This window comes from Puma concolor, chromosome B1, assembly GCF_028749965.1.
Source record: "Puma concolor isolate L17-30 chromosome B1, mPumCon1.1.hap2, whole genome shotgun sequence".
Taxonomy (NCBI): domain Eukaryota; kingdom Metazoa; phylum Chordata; class Mammalia; order Carnivora; family Felidae; genus Puma; species Puma concolor.
This window is the reverse complement of record NC_141670.1, coordinates 17,201,114-17,222,924: the sequence shown is the minus strand read 5'-3', so window position 1 is coordinate 17,222,924 and position 21,811 is coordinate 17,201,114. Positions and strand designations below refer to the sequence as shown.

Below are 21,811 nucleotides of genomic sequence, written 5' to 3'. Positions count from 1 at the left end.
GCAACGTTAAGTCTGACAAAACTAACGTGTGTGCTTTTCTCAAATACTTTCCAGGAAAGACTTTGCAGAAAGCTCTTTCCTCTCTGTCTCTCTTTTAAAGAACACCAAACGTTTATGCAGAAATGGATCAGTGACACGTGTTCCCCTCCAACTTGAAGGCTTCTTCCTCTCCTTTGGAACAACAAAAAGACACAAATGGGGAATATAAAGGAAAGATGTCTTCTTCCGAGGAATTATATCCTAACGTTTTTTTTTTTTTCTTTACTGTGAAGTGTTACATCAAGACTACTAAGGGGCGCCTGGGTGGCTCAGTCGGTTGAGCGGCCGACTTCGGCTCAGGTCATGATCTCGCGGTCCGTGAGTTCGAGCCCTGCGTCGGGCTCTGTGCTGACAGCTCGGAGCCTGGAGCCTGTTTCAGATTCTGTGTCTCCCTCTCTCTGACCCTCCCCCATTTCATGCTCTGTCTCTCTCTGTCTCAAAAATAAATAAACGTTAAAAAAAAATTAAAAAAAAAAAAAAGACTACTAAGGTAAATAAACAGATAATGAGACGATTATTAGTGCTGTTTGGTAATCTCAATGGCATTCAAGTTTCCGTTCCAGTCCTGTTTGAATCTGCAAGTGTTTCAGATCTGGCCCCCTTATACCAACCCAGCCTTTTTGATGTGGGGTTTTGTTTGCCCTTGGTTGTGTTTTGTCTTCCTCAGCACAAACTCCTTCTTGTCCCAATCTTTGAACCTGCCCCCAAATGCTCTTTCTCTCTCGTCATAGAGCCCTGTGAATCCCTCTCGTTCAAGTGTAAAATCATTTTATACTTGTGTAATTGGCTTATTTTCATTGTTCATGCTAACCAGACTGGGGCTCCGTGAAAGGAGGGACATAGTTACATATGCTAACCACGGTGTCCTCATCGTTCAGTGTGCTCAATAGATATTTTTCATCTTGGACGAGATGTATAGTTGTTGACACAGGGTGAAAATTGCAGTGGAGACAGTGCAGATTCTAGTCATTGCACCTCATCAGAAACCATCACCGGGCAAATACTCACACTAAAGGGAAAAACCCCAGTACTTAGTATACAGGGAGCTGTTTTGAAGGTAACGAGGGCTCTGTGATAACCATCCACTTGTTCCCAAAGTGGTTTTTCCCTGTAGTATGGATGTATTTTGTATTGAATTCTGTCCAATCCCTTTGTTATCTGTAAAGGTCAATTTGTAAACTTACACCCACAGTGCCAGCTTCTCTTAGGAAGGTTCTAGCTTACTCCCTTCATCTCTATCAGCCTCCCTGACCCAGAATCACACCGACTAAGTATACAATCTACACACCTATAATTTTCTAGGCAAGTACAACTTTTAAGATCCATCCCCTAAGACGGGGTGGCTGGGTTACTCGGTTGAATGACCAACTTCGGCTCAGGTCATGACCTCACGGTTCGTGAGTTTGAGCCCCTCGTCGGGCTCTGTGCTGACAGCTCAGACCCTGGAGCCTGCTTCAGATTCTGTGTCTCCCTTGCTCCCTGCCCCTCCCCCACTCATGCTCTGTCTCTCGAAAATGAATAAATGTTTCAAAAAATTTAAAAAAAAAGATCCTTCCCCTAAGCTACCACTTCCAGGTAAACTACTACCTTTAATCTTTTCCCATATGGAAATTCTGGAGTCCACATTCATGCTCGCTGATGGCTTATGTCTACCCAAACTAATTCAGAAACATTAAAAGTTGAAATGACAAAGATTCCTGATCATTCTGAAAACATGCCATTGAATCTCATCAAGTTCCTCCTTTACAGAAGGAGGATACTCACGTAGGCAGAGTACGGATTCTTGCAAGTTGACGGTGACGGTCCTTGTCCCCATTTTCTCCAGCCCCCATTTCTCACCTAACAAATCTCTTTATGGTGGTTGCTTTGGCCGTTCTACCCGAGCCTCCGGTGACACAACTCGCTTCTTTCCTGGTATATCTGGTAATCCTTTAATCTTAAAAAATACCACCGTCTCGGATTTCTTTGGCTCAGTAAGGTGTGATCAAAAGGCAAGAGACTGGATGCTGAAAACAAACTATGATTAGCATACAATGGGAATTGCGGAAATGACAGCTTGTGTCTTTTGATGTGTGGCTCACAAATACCAAGGCCCCTCAACGCCTTACTGTCTTGACCCTGGATCCCGCGGAGGAACATGGCGGCTCGGTGTCTGTCTCCTTCAGTCAAATCAAAACCCTCCTCCCGGGAAGCCTCTGGTTTGCCTTTCAGGGGTCACATGACATCCGGGGACTCTTTCACACCGCTTGAGTTTTCTCCAAAATCCAATCCACGTACTCAACCACATTGGTGTAAACCCCGGGCCGTTCCCTCTGACCGCAGCCTTCTCCCCAGCTGGTGATGCCCACCAAGTGCCAGACGTCGTTGTGTTTACAGGACAGGGGGCCCCCCGAGTCTCCCTGTGACGGGGGGGGGGGGGGCAGAAAAAAAAGGGTGCACGGATCAGTTCAGATGCTTCTCGTCTTAAATGCATGGGTCTCAGAGTGATTTCATTTAAAATTCTGTTCTTGGCTCTTTGATAAACTTCACTGTAAGCAAAACAAATTGACCGTGGTTCCCTGCTCCGGGGCAGAAGACTCCTTCTTAAATGCATTAAACATTCTCATGTGAATATATTCAATGGCCAAAAACACTCTTACCTTACAAGCATCCTTCCCTCCTTCTCGGTAGCCTGCACAGAGCATCTTATTGGTTATTTTGTGCCCTCTGTATCTTGTCTGGCACTCTTCGGTTGTCACCAAGGGTACGTTAGCTTTCTGGAGAGTATTTTGTATTTTGTCTGAAAAAAATTTTCAGTTTGTGACTGGAATAATCATATATATAATATAAACACGTATGTTTAAAATCAAAAGCGTAACGATACAAAAATCTAGAAAGAAAAAAAAAATACTAGGTTTACCTCCTAGACCTTTTATAACTACAGAGTTATAGAGAATATATTGTTTCTTAACATTCAGTTTAAAACTAAGCCTGGCTCTGACTGGGATTACCTCCCAGAGAAAATAATTGGATAACAGGCTATGACATTTAATAAAAAGTGCTAGGTTTCACACTAAACTTCATTACAAAAAATTAGTCATTAAAGAGATTGTCATATTTAAAATTTCCAATCAAACAGACATGGGATCCTCCTCATTTGGGTAATTTTGTCTCTTCATTCTTCATCAGCATGCTTTCTGTAGCTGAAGAATGTGATTATTTTACTCACATTTTAGCTGCGGGACTTGATAGAGCAGAAAAGGTTAAGACGAAACCACGTTCTTTATCTTTAGGGTGGAGCACACACAGAAACATGGTTTCTTACCTCCTAATTTTCTGTACCCCCATCCAGTCACCCAGCACTCAGCATATATTATGCTTCGATCTCCTTTGGAAGGTAGACATATGGGTCTCTGAGCATCTAAATTTTAAAAGTCATAGTTTAGTCATCAGAAACAAAATACATCTTCTCTCCCAGGAGAGACTCTCTTCTTTCACTTTCTATTATGCAGTGTGTTCTCTATTATATTCGGGCTGTGCCTCAACGTCATTCACTTTCACTCCTTGTGTTCAGCATTCTACATCACGTATCCTGGGAGGAGGGAACAAAGAAGAGAAAAGGCACAGCCCTCCCTCCTAACTTCATCTCTTTAACCAGGTCTGTTGACCCTGTAGAAATTGCCTACTCATTCTGACCCTTGCCCCTAAAAGGGAGATATAGGTCATCTTTAATATTCCAATATATTATAGAGTTGGGTCATTCTGTGAACCTGAAGAAACCTGGAGAAAACTTAGCGCTTCACCCACACCCCTAGTAAGATTTAACGATCGGGGAACAGCGCCGGTCTTAGCAGACTAAAAGAGGAGCTTAGTAGCCCCTCTCTCATGATCACACCACCTGGAGATTGTGGGGCTCAGGCCATGAACCTGGCAGTGTTAAACAATACATCTAGGCCATCATTGTAGAGAACTTTCCATTTAAAATTCGACACACCTGTGTAATTCATTGCCGTTTCCAGTTTCAACAAGGCAATATCATACCCACTTTCTGCCATTTCATATTGATCATGAATTATTATTTCTTGAACCGCAAAGAAAGCTGTGTCCTTTTTAACTTCTGATTGATTTAAAATGCCACTATAGACACGCAAGATTTTAGGTGACTCTAACCTAAGGAATAAACAACAGAGGAAAAGAAATTTTCATTACCAAATGATTCCCAAACATTTGAGCTATACTGTTATTTACCTAGCTATTACTAATATTTTCTGCCGGCGGCAGGCTTTTTGTCGGAAAGAAGTGATTTCATGCTAAAATTTTTCACTCACAGATTCCTCCTGTAGAAGGTCCTGGGTGAGCATTTACTATATTGAACACATAAAAATGAATGAATGCTCTTTTCACCCTCCAACACACACACACACACACACACACACACACACAAACAAACACACTCGCGCTCTCTTTCTCTCTCCTCCTCCCTTCCTCCCCCTGACTTCCCCTGCCCCCCACCATGAAGAGTTCCGGGTGTCAGTTTCAACCCTACCGTTGATTACCTATCAACCTGAGAAATTCACTTGGATTTTCTTGTACTCCATTTTCCCATATGGAAAAGGTAAAAGGTAAAGGAGGCTATTGACTTCAAACATATCTTTGAGTTATAACGTAAGTGTGAACAAAAACAAACACACAAAACCATGTCCGGAAACTCAGAGAATACCAAAGTGCAAAGAGGAAGTTTGGCCAACTAAAATTCCCTGGAATACATATACTCTCCTGATGGAGCTTTTAGGTCTGGCCAATATTAAAATTGACCTAAGTAGGGAATCCAATCTGAGGATACGTAATGAACTCTTCCTTCTGTATTTGGAAACGTGGCAGTGGGGTTGGGGGGTGGAGACAGAGAGAGGAGAGAGGAGAGAGGAGAGAGGAGGAGGGCAAGAAGGAGAAGGAGGGGAGGGGAAGGGAGCAGAGGGAGAGGGGAGAGGAGAGGAGAGAGTGGAAAGATGAAGGAGAGAGAGAACGACGAATTTTGAGAAGGGGAAATTTTCCTTGTGTTTGGCTCTGGACCTGAGGCCAAGACAAGCACAGATGATATGTTCTGATGGGAAACAACAAGAACACCCCTGGGCATGTGGATGCATTTAAATGGGAAAGCAGAATAATATGCCATCATATTCCTACACCTAATCTGATGCTGGTAGACCGTAGCTGTTCTTTCTTTTTGCCTTTTTTTTTTTTTTTTTTTTAACTACAGAGATTTAATGTAGCCAATAGGGTAATTTACATTTTTAAAATATTTACTAAAATGCTAATGACAGATTCCGTATATGGGCGACCCCCGGGGAACTAATAAAATCGGTAATGGTACGGACCCAATCAAACAGTGAGCAGCTGTTAGTATCCACTGGTTTCCAATGATGGAGCCTCCACACAGGTGTCTCTGGGCAGGTGATGTGATGTGCAGAGTTATCTGCCATGGCCACTCACCATGAACAGATGCCTCTCCTCCAACAATTCTGGGCTTGATTTTGGTCGTACACACTACAACAGAAGGGTTGCAATGAGTGGCTTCCTAAGTCTTCCTTTTCCATCAGCAGTTACGTCCCTTCAGGCAGAAAGAGAAGCAAACCTGCCCTCGATTCAGCATCTCATCACGACCTTGACTTGAAGAAATTTTATAATCAGCGAGCAGAGCTTGCACAGGAAAATTGCATGCCTAAGTCACCTTCTAATGACATGCTCCCAAAGAATGTCTCATCCGGTCCTGCGTGGCAGTCTTCCCCTCCCTCATCTGCTGACCCTGATGGTTCTCTTAAAGCAGTTGTCAAGTGTGGCCCTTGGACCAATCGCGTCACTCGGGAATTTCTTAGAAATGCAACTTCTTGAGCTCCCCTTAGACCCAGTAGATCAGAAACTTGGACAATGGAGCCTAGTAATCTGAATGTCGACCCGCCCTGCTGAAGTTGGAGAAATACTGTCATAAAGAAAAGTGAGCACCCTCCTCTCAGTTTACAGCTTTTGTCCAATTCCTATCTTCTTCCGCTCAGGCTGACCTCTGGTCCCAGAGTCTCCTGCTCCAGCTGGGCACCATCCAAGCACGGGCTGCTCTTCTGTCTGTGAACTGTTTCTCCTTTTGGCTTTGTTGACAGTTTGGGGTTCTCCCGGATCAACCCTTGATACTTTCCAAGCACTTTGATTCACATTTACCCCCTCTGTTTCCTCCTGTCTTAGCTGCCCTGGGCAGGATGGTCCTTTTTGCTCCTACTTCCTGGCACGCCAAATGAGAACCCACCCTCCCAATGGGAGCCCTGGCCAAATCTGCCCCAGTAACCTAGATGGAATTGGAATGAGGTGTTCCGGGACAACAGTATTCTAGAGCAATGCTTCTCATATTTTAATGTGCATATGGATCACCTGGTTATCTTTCAAAATGCTGATTCTGATCCAGTTTGGGGGCGGGAGGTTGCTGAAATTCTTTCTAGCAGGCTCACTGCTGATGTCAACATGCTACACCCAGACCACACTTAGACTAGCATGGCTCAGAGGACCAGGGAGGCTTCATGCCCTTAGCTAGAGGAGGAGGAGTGTGAAGTTAGCAAAAGGGTCAGCAGTCAAAAGCCAAGTCCTTGGGGCGCCTGGGTGGCTCAGTCGGTTAAGCGTCCGACTTCGGCTCAGGTCACAGTCTCACAGTTCGTGAGTTTGAGCCCCGCGTCGGGCTCTGTGCTGACAGCTCAGAGCCTGAAGCCTGCTTCAGCTTCTGTGCCTCCCTCTCTCTCTGCCCCTCCCCTGCTCATGCTCTGTCTCTCTCTGTCTCAAAAATAAATAAACATTTAAAAAAATTAAAAAAAAAAAAAAAAGCCAAGTCCTTGATGGTCTGTTCCCTGGTTTTGTGCGGGTGTAGAACAATCTCTCTAGGACTTTCTTTTCTGAACAGGAAAATAGACGTATAATCCTGGGGCAAACGTCAAATAGGAAGAGAGGAGTCTTGAAGAAAACTCTAGTTGGTAGCAAGCAGAGGCAGGAACAAGCTGGGTGTGTTTGTGAAAGCTTAAACAGGCTGGCACACTGAGAAGTGTTCTCACCTGAGGGTGGATGGGGTGAGATTCGTTTCAGAGCAACATTTTGAAGATTTTGACTAGATTCTGGAATTACAGGGAAGCCCTTGTGATTTACGAGGAAAGGCAAAGTTTAGGAAAATGAATGGGTATACAGTAACTAAAATATGTTATAAACAATTCAATAGTGCCTTTCTTAGGGACAAATGATAGGTCTTGATGTTCATTCTGTCTCTCGGTTCAAACAAAATGCTGCAAATATCTGTGTTTAACTTTAGATTTTGTGTTAGGAAACATTTCTTTCGATAGCAATTCCTCTGTATCTTCAGAAAGTTATGTTGAAGACCAATGATGGTGTAAGATATGAGAGTCACCTCAGTTATATATCCTCTCCCATTAGGGTATTATTTCATCGGACGTCGTGCAGGAAAACCTAATTATCTAGTTTCAGAAGGTGCACTAAAATGTCTTAAGATTTTATTTTCCTTTATCTTGTATTCTCTGCCTCAGCTATCAATCTCCACCTGATACATTCTGTAGCCTTCATACACCAGAATCCATACATTCATCAGAGAAGAACGTAATGAAAGGAAAGTGGGGAATGGGTTCAAGTGTTGAGTGCTGGTTCCCATTTTAGAAACTACGTCAACATCACTGACAACAACATCTGCCGAGCGTCCCTTCTCGTGCTTCGCAGAACGAAGACAACAGAATTATCCTAAATGCTCCTTCTTAGATAAATATATTGTAAGGAAAACAGAATATAGGAGATACACCTTAATTGGCTGGCTTTTTAAAGGAGTTTGGGCCACCAGATCCCTCTGTACTCCAGGAAGGCATGGTTTCCTCGTTAGGATGTTAGATTGGACACAATATTGTACATGCTACAAAACAAGTTCTCAGAAGTTAAGGATTTACTCTCCTCTCAGTAGAGAAATAATTCTGACACAGAAGATTTTTATACTCTGAAAACTGTTACAAATTATAATCATCACTTCTATTTTACTCATTAAATCTCAGTTGAATCTTAAATTCATAGTACATTGTAATATCGGACATTAAGCAAGAAAAAAGTCTAAAACATGTAGTTTTATGTGAATTAGTAAGCACTAAAGTCATCATAGGTTATTATGGTAATTTAGAGAAAAGTGCGATAATGTTCTTTCCTGTTGGAGATTCTGTCTGGAGATCGTTCTGTTTGCCTACAAACCATCCCTCAGTACTATGCTCAGAAATCAGCCCCTAGAATTGGCCACTGCTGATCTTATTTTCAGGGTAATTTGTATCACATTTTACATATATTGTAGGTCTTGTTTAATCTAGAGAATCTTTTTATTTTCTTTCCACCCTGTCATACTCATTGTTCTAAATAAATAGAGTTTTACTGTAAATTTTTGCCAATATTCATAAGTATGCAGAATACTTGCAGGGGATCTGAAAGAATGAAGACCCCTGAAGGGGAGCTACTTTATTTCTTGAATACATACACATTTTTTCTTTAAATATTTTTTTTTCAACGTTTTTTAAATTTATTTTTGGGACAGAGAGAGACAGAGCATGAACGGGGGAGGGGCAGAGAGAGAGGGAGACACAGAATCGGAAACAGGCTCCAGGCTCTGAGCCATCAGCCCAGAGCCCGACGCGGGGCTCGAACTCACGGACCACGAGATCGTGACCTGGCTGAAGTCGGACGCTTAACCGACTGCGCCACCCAGGCGCCCCCACATTTTTTCAAACATATGGTAGTTATTTATGTTTCAACTAAATACCAAGTAATGGCCAATGGACAGAAAACAAATAATCTGATTAACCAAATTCCTGACCGATATTCAATCTTCAAGGATAATAAGAAAGATAGTTAGCCTTCATAGTAGGAATTAAACATAAAAGTGTTGACTGAGCCTGAGTCTCATCATAAACTGTATACATGTGTCCAATTAAAACCCATACTCACTTAATATCAGGTAATGCAGAGTTTAGTTGAGGCCCAATATTTACCACTAAAACATGGTATGACAGGAGTAAAACTAACAGAAAATTGTATCCAAGTTGGTTATTGTACTAATTTTCTCCCCTTTGCGGTTACTATGGACGCTGTCAGTCATGATATATTTGTTATAAAAATAACTTCTTCAGATGTATTTTCTCGCGAGCCGTTAAACTCACCATTATCCATTTTACATAACCTTAATGTATATCCAGAGATGCCTCCTCTCCCATGAAGTATCTTCGTTGGAGATCCATTTGAAGAGAGTTTTAAGTAACATTTACCCCTGCAGGTGGAAAACAGAAGAGTATAAACATAACACCCCCCTCGAGGAGATGGGACGGGAGCCATCTGTGTAACTCTTTGTACGTCTTACTTCCGTCCGTTGCAAGATTCTGGAGATGGCGAATAGGTAAAAAACTGGCAGCGGATGGAGTCGGTACAGAGTTTCTGGCAGGCTTCGTGCCCTTTCACGTCAACAATGTCCAGTTCTTCTCCCAAGAAATCAGTGTCGTGGTAAAATGAGGAATGACAGAACACTAAGCAGGAAATCACACATCAGGTACGAGACACCAGACTTACCAGTAGTCGACCCAGGTCTGTTGACCTTGATCAGGAGAGAGTGGCTCCACTGTTTACCTGGGACACTGTGCCTGCAGGTTTGCAGACTGAAACCAGAAAGAGCTCTGTCCTTCTTAAGGCGTGTACTTGGTAATCCACTTTCCGATGTTTTCAGGAGACAAAGATTTCTAACAGAAAAAAAAAGGGGGGGGGGGAGGAGGGAATATAAATGGATCACGTAACACGTATCAAAGAAAGGAACCATTTTTATAACACGTACAAAAGTCAATTCATGTTGGTGTGTTTAAGAGTGAACAATTTCTCATTTTTTTTTTTTTTTTTTTTAATTTTTTTTTTTTTTCAACGTTTATTTATTTTTGGGACAGAGAGAGACAGAGCATGAACGGGGGAGGGGCAGAGAGAGAGGGAGACACAGAATCGGAAACAGGCTCCAGGCTCTGAGCCATCAGCCCAGAGCCCGACGCGGGGCTCGAACTCCCGGACCGCGAGATCGTGACCTGGCTGAAGTCGGACGCTTAACCGACTGCGCCACCCAGGCGCCCCAACAATTTCTCATTTTGTAAGCACTCTTCATACATCACTGAGTCAGACCCCATGATCCATAGGTTGTAGACAGGTCTTCAACAGGATACCACTTGCCTCCATCAAAGTTTTCTGAGCTGTTTCTATCGCCAGTGTTCCTACCATCTTCCTTCTTTCTCTCCTTTCTTTCGACACTCCTCGCCCATTTCAAAGATTCCATAACTTTCATGCTCTGGAGAAATCTGCTATCCAGAGTTGCTTCAGGCTCTGACGCGGATAAATGGCATTCATCACAGGCTCCATACAAGCAGCCTCTTCTCGGAACAAAACAACTTTTCCCGATCAGCCCCAAATCACAGTCTAGAGCAGTGCTGTCCAATAGAGTTTTCTGCAATGATGGACACGGTCCATGCCCATGCCACCCAATTCAATGGCCCCTAGTCACATGTGGCTACTGAGCACTTGAAATGTGGCTGATACAGCTGAGGAGATGAATATTTAGTTCTATTCAATTTTAATTAATTTCAATTTAAAAAGCCAAGTCTTGGCTTCTAGCACTCCTGTTCCTCTCTCACCTGGTATTGAGGATCCAGTGTTTTACCCCTCTTACAGGTATTGACCGGGAATGTTATAAAAGGAGTAAAAAAAGAAAATGAGCAGTGATTAGGCATCTTTCTAATTTGTGCCATTTATAATGCAGTCTTTGAACCCCCTTTCTTCTCTGACTGGATTCAGTCCCTTCAATTACCAGTGGTATGCTAGTGATACCCAGACACAGATCCAGAACACAAACCTCTCCTCTTAGTTCAAGATTTCCCTTTCCAACTTCCAGATCAACATTTCTCTCTGGATGTCCACTGGGCATCTCTTCCCTCTTGAAATCTGCGCCTCATGAAATCTGCATCCCAGTCATGGGTATTTTTATCCTTTCGATTCCTTGGGCCCAAAGTCTTAGAGCTCTCACTGCCTCTTTCCTTCAGAGCAGACAACCAGTCAACAGATTTTATTGCCTCCCCATTGGACAATATATCCCAACCTGATGACTTCTCTATCACTTCCACTCTTGTCCAGGTAGGGCAGGGTTTTCATCTCTTTCGTTCACTAGTGGTATCCCTGGTGTTTAGAACAGTGCCTCATATGCAGTAGGCACCAAATAAATTATATCGTTGAGTAAATGAAAGTAACAGATATATTTTCATGGGACCAAGCTAGTACTTCCAAAAGTCACTCAATGGAAAACCAGGCTTGCTTGATGGACAAGGACCTCAAGGGCCTAACCCAGCTGGATTCTGGGGGACCTATTCCTCACACAAACAGCCAAGTCAGGCAAATACCGGGGGCTCTGAGAATTCCCATTCAGATAATATAGAGTATCGAGATTCTGAAGCACTCTTAAGTGGGGTTTTTGGTTTCTTGTTTTTGTTTGTTTGTTTGTTTGTTTGTTTGTTTTAGTGAATCTTATTAATGAGGAACGACAACCCCAGCAGACATCTCTGTAATGATCAAAGACCTTTCCCACGTTTCAGCATGGTTTCCTGTATTGGTACCCATCGGTAGGAAAACAGCATCTCAATTCTCAAACACCCCTCCACAATTATCCCCAATTCCATTAATATAGGCCTTCCTTTCCACCTCTCTTCACTTCGGATTTGACATTACCCTGATACTCCCAGCCCTTTCTACTCTAGGTTCACTGATCTCCAACTGGGCCCTGGACTAAGTTGCCCCTTGAGGGTCATCCTTATGTTCTTTACTCCGTTCAGAACGAGGCAACCCTCCCTTTCCTGCAGGCAGAGACCTCCCTCAGCTCAAGAAAACAAGAGTCCTCGGTAACCTCAGGTTTGCGGTCATCAGGTGGCGAATGCAAAGAGAGAGGGGCTAGGCATCCTTCCCGGCAACTTTGGCCTGTCCTCTGCAGACATTTCGATTAAATGTGTAGCTGCTCAGAATTTTTTAAAGGATGGACCTTGATCGGCCGTCTTAAGGCATGAATCTTCATCTTAATTCCTTACCTTTCAGATTCTTTTGGCCATTCTTGAGAAAGGAAGGTAAAAAACAAACAACTGGGGTGGTGAGTACAAATGCGGCGACAGACAAAGACATCTGGAGCCATGACACTGTCGATGTTGCTGTCCGCAAATGCCGTACTAGGGAAAATGTCCCTGATACAAGCTGTACGACAGAAGAAACCATGTTTAAGAAATCAACTCCCCAATATAATCAGCAAAATCCCAGCTAGAGTATTTGTAAATTCCATATAAAAAGTTTGTTGCGGGGTGAAGAGGGATAGGTAGGCCCAGCACGGAGGAGGTTTTTAGGGCAGTAGAAATTCTCTGCACGATACCGTGAAGATAGATAGATATCATTATACACTTATCCCAACCCATGGAATATACAACACCAAGAGTGAACCGGAATGTAAGCTGCAGGCTTTGGGGCGATTATGATGTGTCAATGGATGTCAATCGATTGTAACAAATGTACCACTCCGGTGGGGGCGGGGGGTGTTGATAATGAGGGAACCTGTGCATGTGCCCCGGGGCAGGGGTCTATGGGACACCCATGCTTTCCCCTCCATTTTGCAGTGAACCTAAAATCTTAATAACAATTCTTTTTACAGTTTGTTTATCCCAAGCTCTTTAAATTTTTTTCATTCGGAAAACTGGAGTGATTATTTTAAACTTTAAATTCAAATAGAGCTCTAATTACATGGGACATAACGACATTTTTTCACACGAAGAAGGTAAAAGATCATTTGGTCCATTTCACCAGGGAGCGCACATGGGTGTCCTAAGTCAGGCCCCTCATTCATACCAACCGCACCTACTATTTAACGGTTAAACCACCTCGCCGAGAAAGTAACAGTTACCCAGCTTAGAAAGCGCACAGGATTTTAGTGAAAATCCAGACACCACTTTAGTGAGCTTCATTATTCTGGTTGGTGTCCCCATGTGGGTGTACTTCAGCAGACAAATGTTTCTGAATGAAAACAAAAATGGGAAAATGTTTTACTCGTCTAAATACATGTAGGAAACAACATGAGACGATACGAAATTCCAGTCTAGAGACTTCCTGGGCTGACAGCTGAGGATCTGCTCTGAAGAGCATCAAGCTGACGCCAGACAGCAGTACTTGAGTCCTTCCTCTGCCAGGACCTGGAGGGCCTCTGAATTTTGTCAATTCTGGTTTTCATCACTTAAATGACAGCTTTGGAGAGATGACGGCCTGAAGACTCGGAGGTAGGAAGTAATGAATTCTCAAGTCCTTCTCTACTCTCCATTTCCTGGCTTGCTGTCCCTGTCGTGTTAAGTCTCAGACGTGAAATATGTTAAGAAGACGTAGCTTGAGCTGAGCCAAACACAAAACGTGAAAACTTACTTCTAAATCTGAGCATTCGGTTTTATCGTCGTCATTTTTGAAAGGAGTGACGGATGCTTTATTATTATTTATATTATTCACCTCCTTGTGCATGTGGAGAGTGGAATGGAAAAACCCAAAGGGGAATCCAAATAATGGTCATTTAAACTTCGTTCTCCTTTTTTTGTTGGGTTCTAGATCAGTGTGGTTTCCTATACAACCCTAGAACATCTCAGAAATTTCTAAATATAAAAGTTAGTGATATTTTTTTCCCTAAAAAAATTTTTTTTAAACGAGAACACCGATTCATCATTAGAGATCAGGTCATTTCTACATTCTCACACATTTATCTCCAGCATATTTCAAAATCCAGTTTGGGGTGGATTTTAAAACACTTCACATGGGCTTCAGTTATTCTGTCTTAGATAAGGAACTCTTACTTAGAGAGGTCTGAGTAGGTTTTCCCTTCGGTCCTATAATCCTTAGGCTGGGAATGACACAGTCAGATCAACTGTAACTGTCTCAAAACTTCCAGTTAAGAAACGTATCACTTTTTAAATTAGCCAGGCGATGGGTGAAGCAGATACAACAATGTCAGTAAAAAGACAGAGTCCTTAACATAAAGGAAGTGCATTTCTGCTACTTGCTGTGAAGAAAACTATTAGCACTGTACTTATTCTAGAAATGTCGTTTGGGGGCTGAAAACAAAAATTCTGGCATCAAGTCGAGGAGAAATTTTGTTTTCCATCAGACAATGCGACGATCTACTCACTGTCCGCGGGCTCAGCCTACGGCTCACTCACCGATGTTCCGTGCTTGGAAACTGCTTCGTTGCATATGTGAAAAAGTGACAGTGCACATCATTTGTGCATCTCTCTTGGCATTCCTGGGCATCCCTGGTCATCAAGCTATTATAGTTCATGCCCTTCATGTCCAGGTCCACGTACAAATTCCTGTGGCAAGCTGGAGACAAAAGCGGACAACGTGGCGGTCTTCCAGACTCCAGAGCCAACCTGAACGGTGCTACGTTAGCAACTGCCCTTCCTGACTTACTCTTTCAACTCTTCCAGTCACTTTTTCTCAGAAGTCCTTTGTTTTCATCTTCATCTGCTTAACTTCTACGCTCACATGGAAGCAGAAAAAGAATGAAAATGCCCCTCTTATGGCGCAATAATATTAAACTTGTAAATTGCTGTGTTAACTTTCTGCCCTGGCCTCCCTTGTCTCCTTAACTCCACTGACTGATTGATCCACTGACCTATTGGAGGATCTCTTGACGGTTAAGTGTTGTCTCAACCTTCCTAGTTGCTCCTTTGATTCGAAGTAATATGTTTAGTATGGACTTCCAGGGGCGCCTGGGTGGCTCAGCTGGTTAAGCGTCTGACTTTGGCTCAGGTCATGATCTCACAGCACGTGAGTTCGAGCCCCGCGTCCGGCTCTGTGCTGACGGCTCAGAGCCTGGAGCCCGCTTCGGAGTCTCTGTCTCCCTCTCTCCCTGCCCTTCCCCTGCTCAGGCTCCAGGCTCTGTCTCTCTCTCTGTCTCACAAATAAATAAACATTACAAAAATATGGACTTCTATATAAAACTTTAAGCTGGGAAGAGGAAGATGAATGATGAGAACTGATACAGTAAGGCGTGTCCTTCTAGTTGGGTAAATTTTAATGAAGGGGGGACAGAGTGTGCGTGCTAGTTTTGACTCTTCTCTGAAAGAACTTCATTAGGAGACTCTAAGTCCACACCGCAGGGTTTTGTTTCATAGCCATAAAAGCATATGTGATATAACTATATATATATCATAGTAACTAAGTGTTTACGAATTCTAATAGGACATCTTACCACTTATTTGATGTGGGCATTGCTTGAAAGAATATCCAGAAATTGCTCCTGTCATATTCACCCTTGGCAGTGTTTCTGTTACACTGTCTTTCAGGATACAAGTAAACCTGCGTGAGAACTTACGTTTTAAAATAATGGATCTTAAAAGTCAGCACACAGAAAATCAGAGAGAAAGAAACAAACTGCTCTATCTGATGCCAAAACAAATATTTTCTTAGCAAAGCTGTTTGTTTGTTTTTTTCCATTCTAACATCCCTTCACTTAAGAGCTCACGTACAGTTTTCCCTACTAACTGGAAACAGGAGTGAACTATGGCCCGTTGGTCAAGCAGCCCTCTGCCTGTTTTTTGCAGCCCATCAGCTGAGAATGGCGTCTTATTGCTAAATGGTTACATTTTAAATAGTTATAGAAGTACTTCTATAATATCTTTGACTTTGCTTTTGGATCCATCATTGCTAAAATATTGAACCCCGGCTTTGTCACGAAAAAGCTTGCCAACCCTTGTTGTAGACTCTAGAGTAGTAATTTTTTAAGTTCAGGATACTATGTAAATATCTATGAATGCAGCAATAATACACACACATGTTGATTACTCACCTCTGTAGTAAAGCTCCATCATTGAATGTTCAAGTTCAACATGGAAACAAAAGTGGTGGATGGAATGTCCTAAAAGTTTTTTTAATGTTTTTATCTATTTGTTTTGAGAGAGAGAGAAAGAAAGCGGAAGCAGAGGAGGGACAGAGAGAGAGAGAGAGAGAGGGAGAGAGAAACCCAAGCAGGCTCCATACTGTCAGCATAGAGCCCAATGTGGGGCTCAGTCTCATGAAGGCATGAGATCATGACGTGAGCCAAAATCAAGAGTCGGACACTTAACCGACCGAGCCAGCCAGGTGTCCCCAAGTATCCTAAAATTTTTAAAAATATGACTATAGACACAAAACCACTAAATGCAGTTGTGAATGCGGAGCAGACACTGGTTAATAGCTATAAATTATATTTGGGGGACACCCGAGATGTTATAAAGGGGTTCTTGTTACAATTGTTTCCTTTATGTAGGAAGAGGTATGTTGAAAGATTTAGGAGTAAAATGTTATAATGTTTTCAAATTATTTCAAATGGTTAAATAGAAAGATAGATAGACAGACAGACAGACAGATGATAGATAGATATAGATAAGGCACAAATGGCGAACAAAAAACTTGGTGGTGACGGGATCACTGTGCTGTTCTTTCAAACTACATTTATAAATATTTATTTCCTAATAAAATAATTGAAGGAAAAGCACCGGTTTGAATAACATCAAATATCAATAATGAATCAAAAAGCAAGGAACAAAATGATTAAGGGGCGTAATAACAGCGGAGAGAAGTAAGTACACCGCTAAAATCCAGACCACAGAGGAGCTAGAAAGTCCACACTGAGAGGCATGTCTGCTCCTCCCTGATCTGCCTGGGCACAATTTCTTTTTCCTGCAATACTCAATATTTCAATTGAAGGACCACATGTTTTCCCATCATTAACCTTCCATTTTATAAAATGGTAGATGAATACTTATTGGTAAGTAATCATCCCGGAAAGCTACTCCCTCTGTGCAGAAACGCGAACATTTACCATCTGGTAGGATCTTCCGACGACGATTCAGCCATGAAGGTGAAAAGCAGACATCTCGGATGGTGGGTGCAGATAAGCTGACAGTGCTTGGCGCTTGGCGTGAAAATGGTAGTCACGTCTCCTCCTTGAAAGCCGGTATCTGTGAACAGCTTAGTCACACATTCTGTGATGTAATACGTGGCATGAATTATTGGGGGCTTTAGTTGCACGTATCGAATTAGATAATAATCTCACAAAAGGCAAGCGAAGTAGGTCTGCCTCCCAGGAAATGCGCCCGAACTTGGAAATCAGAGCAATCAACCCTTTGATGTTGGTTGACTGGATGAGCAGCCTCAGACAGAAAAAGAAATCGCAAAATGGCACATTTGCCTCGATGGAACTGTGCTTCTGAAGGATTATCTTGGAGATGAGGGTGCTTTGCAGGTAACTGAATAGTTTCTCAGAGCTTTCCTGGCCAAAGATGTTCCGTAGGGTCACATCCAAGTCTGGAGCGGGCCGCCTGCTTTTCCCTTTCCCTATTGCTTGTTTGTCAAAACTCCTTGTTTATATGAAACAGAGGATCCAGAGTGATGGTTTTTCAATAGTGTGGCCCTGGCTGTGACACACTGTATCACCTCACTATTTAAAATGGGCCACTTTTTTTTTGGATTGCTCTGATTTCCAATGAGATGAAACAGTTCCTGTTTCATATATGTAACATATGCATGCTATATATATATATATATATATATATATATATATATATATAAACGTATACATACACTTACAGTAAAAATGAAATACTTTGGGAAGGATAAAATATAACTCAAATATTTATCGTAGTAACAAACATACCAATGAGTATGTGGGAAAGTACGTAGGTACAGAGCAGTGAAAACTATCACTAAAACTATCACTAGATTTAGCCAGGGTCTTGGAGGGGGGAAATTCCAACTTTATTTTCACTAACCTCTACCCAAAACGTGATACAGCCTTCCATCATTAATGTAACGAACCACAGTGTTCATAGTATCTGCTTTGTCATACTAAGATTACAGATTTAAAAAGAAAACATGACAGCTGCCGATATCCTCAAATAACATCACCAGCTTCGTGGTGGTTATTACTTTGCAGTTTTAGACCCACCGCTAAACCTTGTTACATCATGTGTCAATAAGAAGGACATCTATTTTTGTATCAGGTTTTGTTTTGTTTCGTTTCGTTTTTACATTTTCACTAACGATATTGCAATACAATTGATTTTCTTGGCAATCCTTTGTATTTTTACTTCACGCCTTCGAAAACATGACTCTGAGAACGCAGTCCAAAGAGATCTCTGGGGAAAAAGAGAGTCAAGGATCCCTGCCTGTGCTCAAAACCCACCACATACGCCTTCTAACTTACCCAACTATAACCTCTGCATATAGGATAATTTTCTCCAAGATTTGCAGCTACCCAAGAGTGACCCGGAGGTGAGCAGAAACCTGCCCCCTCTCCCCAAGCTCCGGGCGGCTTCCTTGGAGTTGCAAGGCGGCCCCTCATTAGTTAAGGGTCTGTTTGCCCCTAGAAGTGTTCTCATGGTCCACGGAAATCCCCCCACGCGATGCAAAGAAAGTAATAATTACCACCAAACTTGTCATGACTGATGCAGATTTGGACATAAACAGAGGTACAGATTTGGATGTGACTTCTACATACGGACCCAGATTACTACTATGATGACCAATTCCTGTCCTTTAATTGCCCTCCCTGTTTTGAAAACCCCTGGAGCCCTTAAGTGAAAAATAAAATGATTTAACGTCCTTCCGTGGAGTAGATGGTGTGGGCCTGTAGATCAGCCCTTCTGTTTTCCAGTCTTCAAAGCAGGAAATTAAGCTGTTTCCAATTCTTATCTGAGCTTAAGCTCTACTTACCACTGGAAACGGAGGCAAATAAAATGAAATGTACCACTCGATATAATAAAATCATCCTACAAAAAGAAAGATGTGTATGTATTTAGAGCATGCCAAGTGAATTTATAAGTAGTTCACGGACATCAGGGCTCACAAGAAACAGGGAGGGAGAGGAGTGGTGAATTCTACGGTATTTGCAGGTTGTTACGTTAATGCTGAATTTTACCTTCCCCAAATCCTAGGACACTCCCCAGGATGATAGCACGTAGAGTTCAAGACTTTCCTAGTTCTGAAGAACCCAGAGCGGACGGGGGGAGTCCCCCCATCTCTGCTTCCCCAGTGCCTCCAGCTCACCGTTAACCAGATATTTTTCATTGCTGTCATCCGAGCCCTCCCCAACTCCAGTTTTTCCATTTTTGTGCTCTTTTCCAATTTGTTTCCTTTCTTTCCATCTTTGAAGTCTCTCTCTGTACCTCTTAGAAGCTCTAAATGACTTACTACTTATGACGTTACCATTTAGAAAAGTCTGCTGCAAGTATATTCATAGACCGTCTTCATTACCTATAAACGTACTTATGCTCACAAAGCATTGAATTAACTGCTCTGTGAAAAACTCACTATCAGTGAGACGCATCAAGACTTGCTATTGTTTTAACCTCGATCTTGAAAATCTTTCTAATTTGTAAAATTCTCTATTGTAAAAGATTTGTAAGATCCCCCCCCCCCCCCATGGTAGGGAAAGGCACTTCAAGGAAGATTTGCTGGAGAGAAATCAAAGAATTTTTGAAATCGTACCTGAAAATATTTTGTTTGCCTGTTTGCCACCTTCTCAACAACAGGGTTTCTCTTCTTCCAAAATGGTCTTCATCCTCCTCTAAATGAGCTTGGGCAGGACACGTTCGCTCAACTTTAATATTTACTTTTCCCGATTCCCGATGTTGTGTAACGGTGTCTTTTCGTACAGCAGTGTCTGCGAGAGCTCTCAAAATCTCGGCGTATCAAAAGTGGTCCAGTTGCTCGCTCTTTCAAGGCAATACATCTTTTTGTCTTATTTCACCGTGTATTTTTCAAAACTTCCCCCCAGAGAGACTGGGAGAGAACTTGAATTTGTGTGGCTTAGCAACTGGCCCCTCACACTGGGATGCCTGGTAACCACAGCTGCCCTTAACCACACTGACAAACATCGGCTGTTAATCATTAATTCTCGCCTAACTCGAGGCTCACAGTCTACAAAGAAAACGGGGAAGGTCTGGTGGCTTCTTGATGCGCGGTGTGGCCCCGGGGACCGTCACCGGTTGGGGGTGGGGACAAAGGGAGGCGCGGACTGCAGGTGCCCAGCGCTCCTAGACTCAGTTTCCCTTTGTATCAAGTCGCCTCCTCCGGGGTTATGTAGATATGGTCACTTCCAAGACGCCAACCCCTTTTTTATTCATCTTACAAACACTGAAAGTCTGACTTAATTTTTTTTAAAGAAACGGAGAAACATGGGGCTTTCCTGTCTTTCTTTAGAGTCCGCAATTGGAGACAAAAGGGGAGGTAGGAAGTCACGTGTCTAGCTTTTGCAAGCAATCAAAACCCGTCAATTCTCTTTGCCTTTTTTTTTAAATGTTTTAATCTTTATTTATTTTTGAGAGAGAGAGAGAGCATGAGCAGGGGAGGAACAGAGAGAGAGGGAGACACGGAATCTGACGCAGGCTTCAGGCTCTGAGCCGTCAGCCCAGAGCCTGATGTGGGGCTCGAACTCACAATCCGTGAGCTCATGACCTGAGGCGAAGGGGGATGCTTAACCTACCGAGCCACCCAGGCCTCCCCCCGGAAATCATCTGTTTTAAAAGTCTGATTTACATAAATTTTAGTTCCCTTGCAAAACTAAAACCAAAAAAAGTACATCAATTTTAGAGAGATAATTTTATGGTTCAGAGAAGACTTCTAATTCTTCATAGGAAAGCAAAGTACGATTTTAGGTTTACAAATGCAGTCATAAATTAAAAAAAAACATTCTTGGGGTGCCTGGGTGGCTCAGTCGGTTGGGCGTCCAACTTTGGCTCAGGTCGTGATTTCACAGCTAGTGAGTGTGAGCCCCATGTCAGTCTCTGTGCTGACAGCTCAGAGCCTGAACCTGCTTTGGATTCTGTGTCTCCCTCTCTCTGCCTCTCCATCCCTCGCACTCTCTTTCTCCTTCAAAAAATAAATAAACATTAAAAAGAAATGAAAAAGGAACATTCTGAAGATGAAAGGAGAAATAAACCTGGAGACAGGTTTGCCTCCATTCGAGATCCTTCTGAAGTTATTGGTATCAGAGGGGATACTAGACTTCGTTCAGTGACAATGCGGTGATAGGAGTGGGATCTTCGGAGCTTAGAAAACGCCACCAGCTTCCTTTGAGCCTTTTTTTTTTTTTAAATTTTTTTTTTCAACGTTTATTTATTTTTGGGACAGAGAGAGACAGAGCATGAACGGGGGAGGAGCAGAGAGAGAGGGAGACACAGAATCGGAAACAGGCTCCAGGCTCTGAGCCATCAGCCAAGAGACTGACGCGGGGCTCGAACTCACGGACCGCGAGATCGTGACCTGGTTGAAGTCGGACGCTTAACCGACTGCGCCACCCAGGCGCCCCTCTTTGAGCCTTTTAATATTTGGAGGCAGAGACCCTCTCATTTCATGTCTGTTACACGTAGGTTGCCATTATCTGAACCGTTTCTGAAAGTGTGGAAGACCTAATCCCCAGTGGCCAAGTGCCGGTGAGGAGAGGTGACCCAGGATTAGGAACACTGGACACTGTTTTCCAAATTCTTATGGAAATGGAAGTATGGAAAAAGAGAACTTACTGAAGGAGACAGTGAGAGAATAATCAGTGAAGTAATGTAGCTTTGAAGTTTAGCTCCGTATAAACTAATTGGACACTTTTTGAAGAGAGAAGACAGCGTTGTGTCCCATGGGGCAGAAAATTAAGGGGGATTTGGACTCA

General features: G+C 42.8%; 1 protein-coding gene across 6 annotated transcripts; it reads right to left on the bottom strand.

The window, feature by feature from the left end:
• Positions 1-1,956: 1,956 nt before the first annotated feature.
• On the bottom strand, positions 1,957-20,034 carry F11 (coagulation factor XI). 6 transcript variants are annotated; one of them, XM_086703265.1, is made up of 15 exons: positions 19,639-20,034; positions 18,865-18,920; positions 16,973-17,135; positions 15,362-15,468; positions 14,328-14,487; positions 13,037-13,146; positions 12,180-12,339; positions 9,703-9,812; positions 9,440-9,602; positions 9,243-9,349; positions 5,394-5,562; positions 4,013-4,188; positions 3,344-3,439; positions 2,679-2,818; positions 1,957-2,373 (listed from the first exon to the last, which is right to left on the bottom strand). In XM_086703265.1, the coding sequence occupies exons 2-15, from the start codon at positions 18,917-18,919 to the stop codon at positions 2,317-2,319; spliced, it is 1,773 nt and encodes a 590-aa protein (XP_086559391.1). In that variant the 5' UTR covers position 18,920; positions 19,639-20,034; the 3' UTR covers positions 1,957-2,316. The 6 variants fall into 6 exon arrangements, with proteins under 6 accessions (XP_086559391.1, XP_086559390.1, XP_025788801.1 ...); XM_086703264.1 differs by having other exon boundaries at positions 1,957-2,438; positions 16,973-17,111; positions 19,639-20,025; XM_025933016.2 differs by having other exon boundaries at positions 1,957-2,438; positions 19,639-20,024.
• Between the last annotated feature and the right edge of the window lie 1,777 nt (positions 20,035-21,811).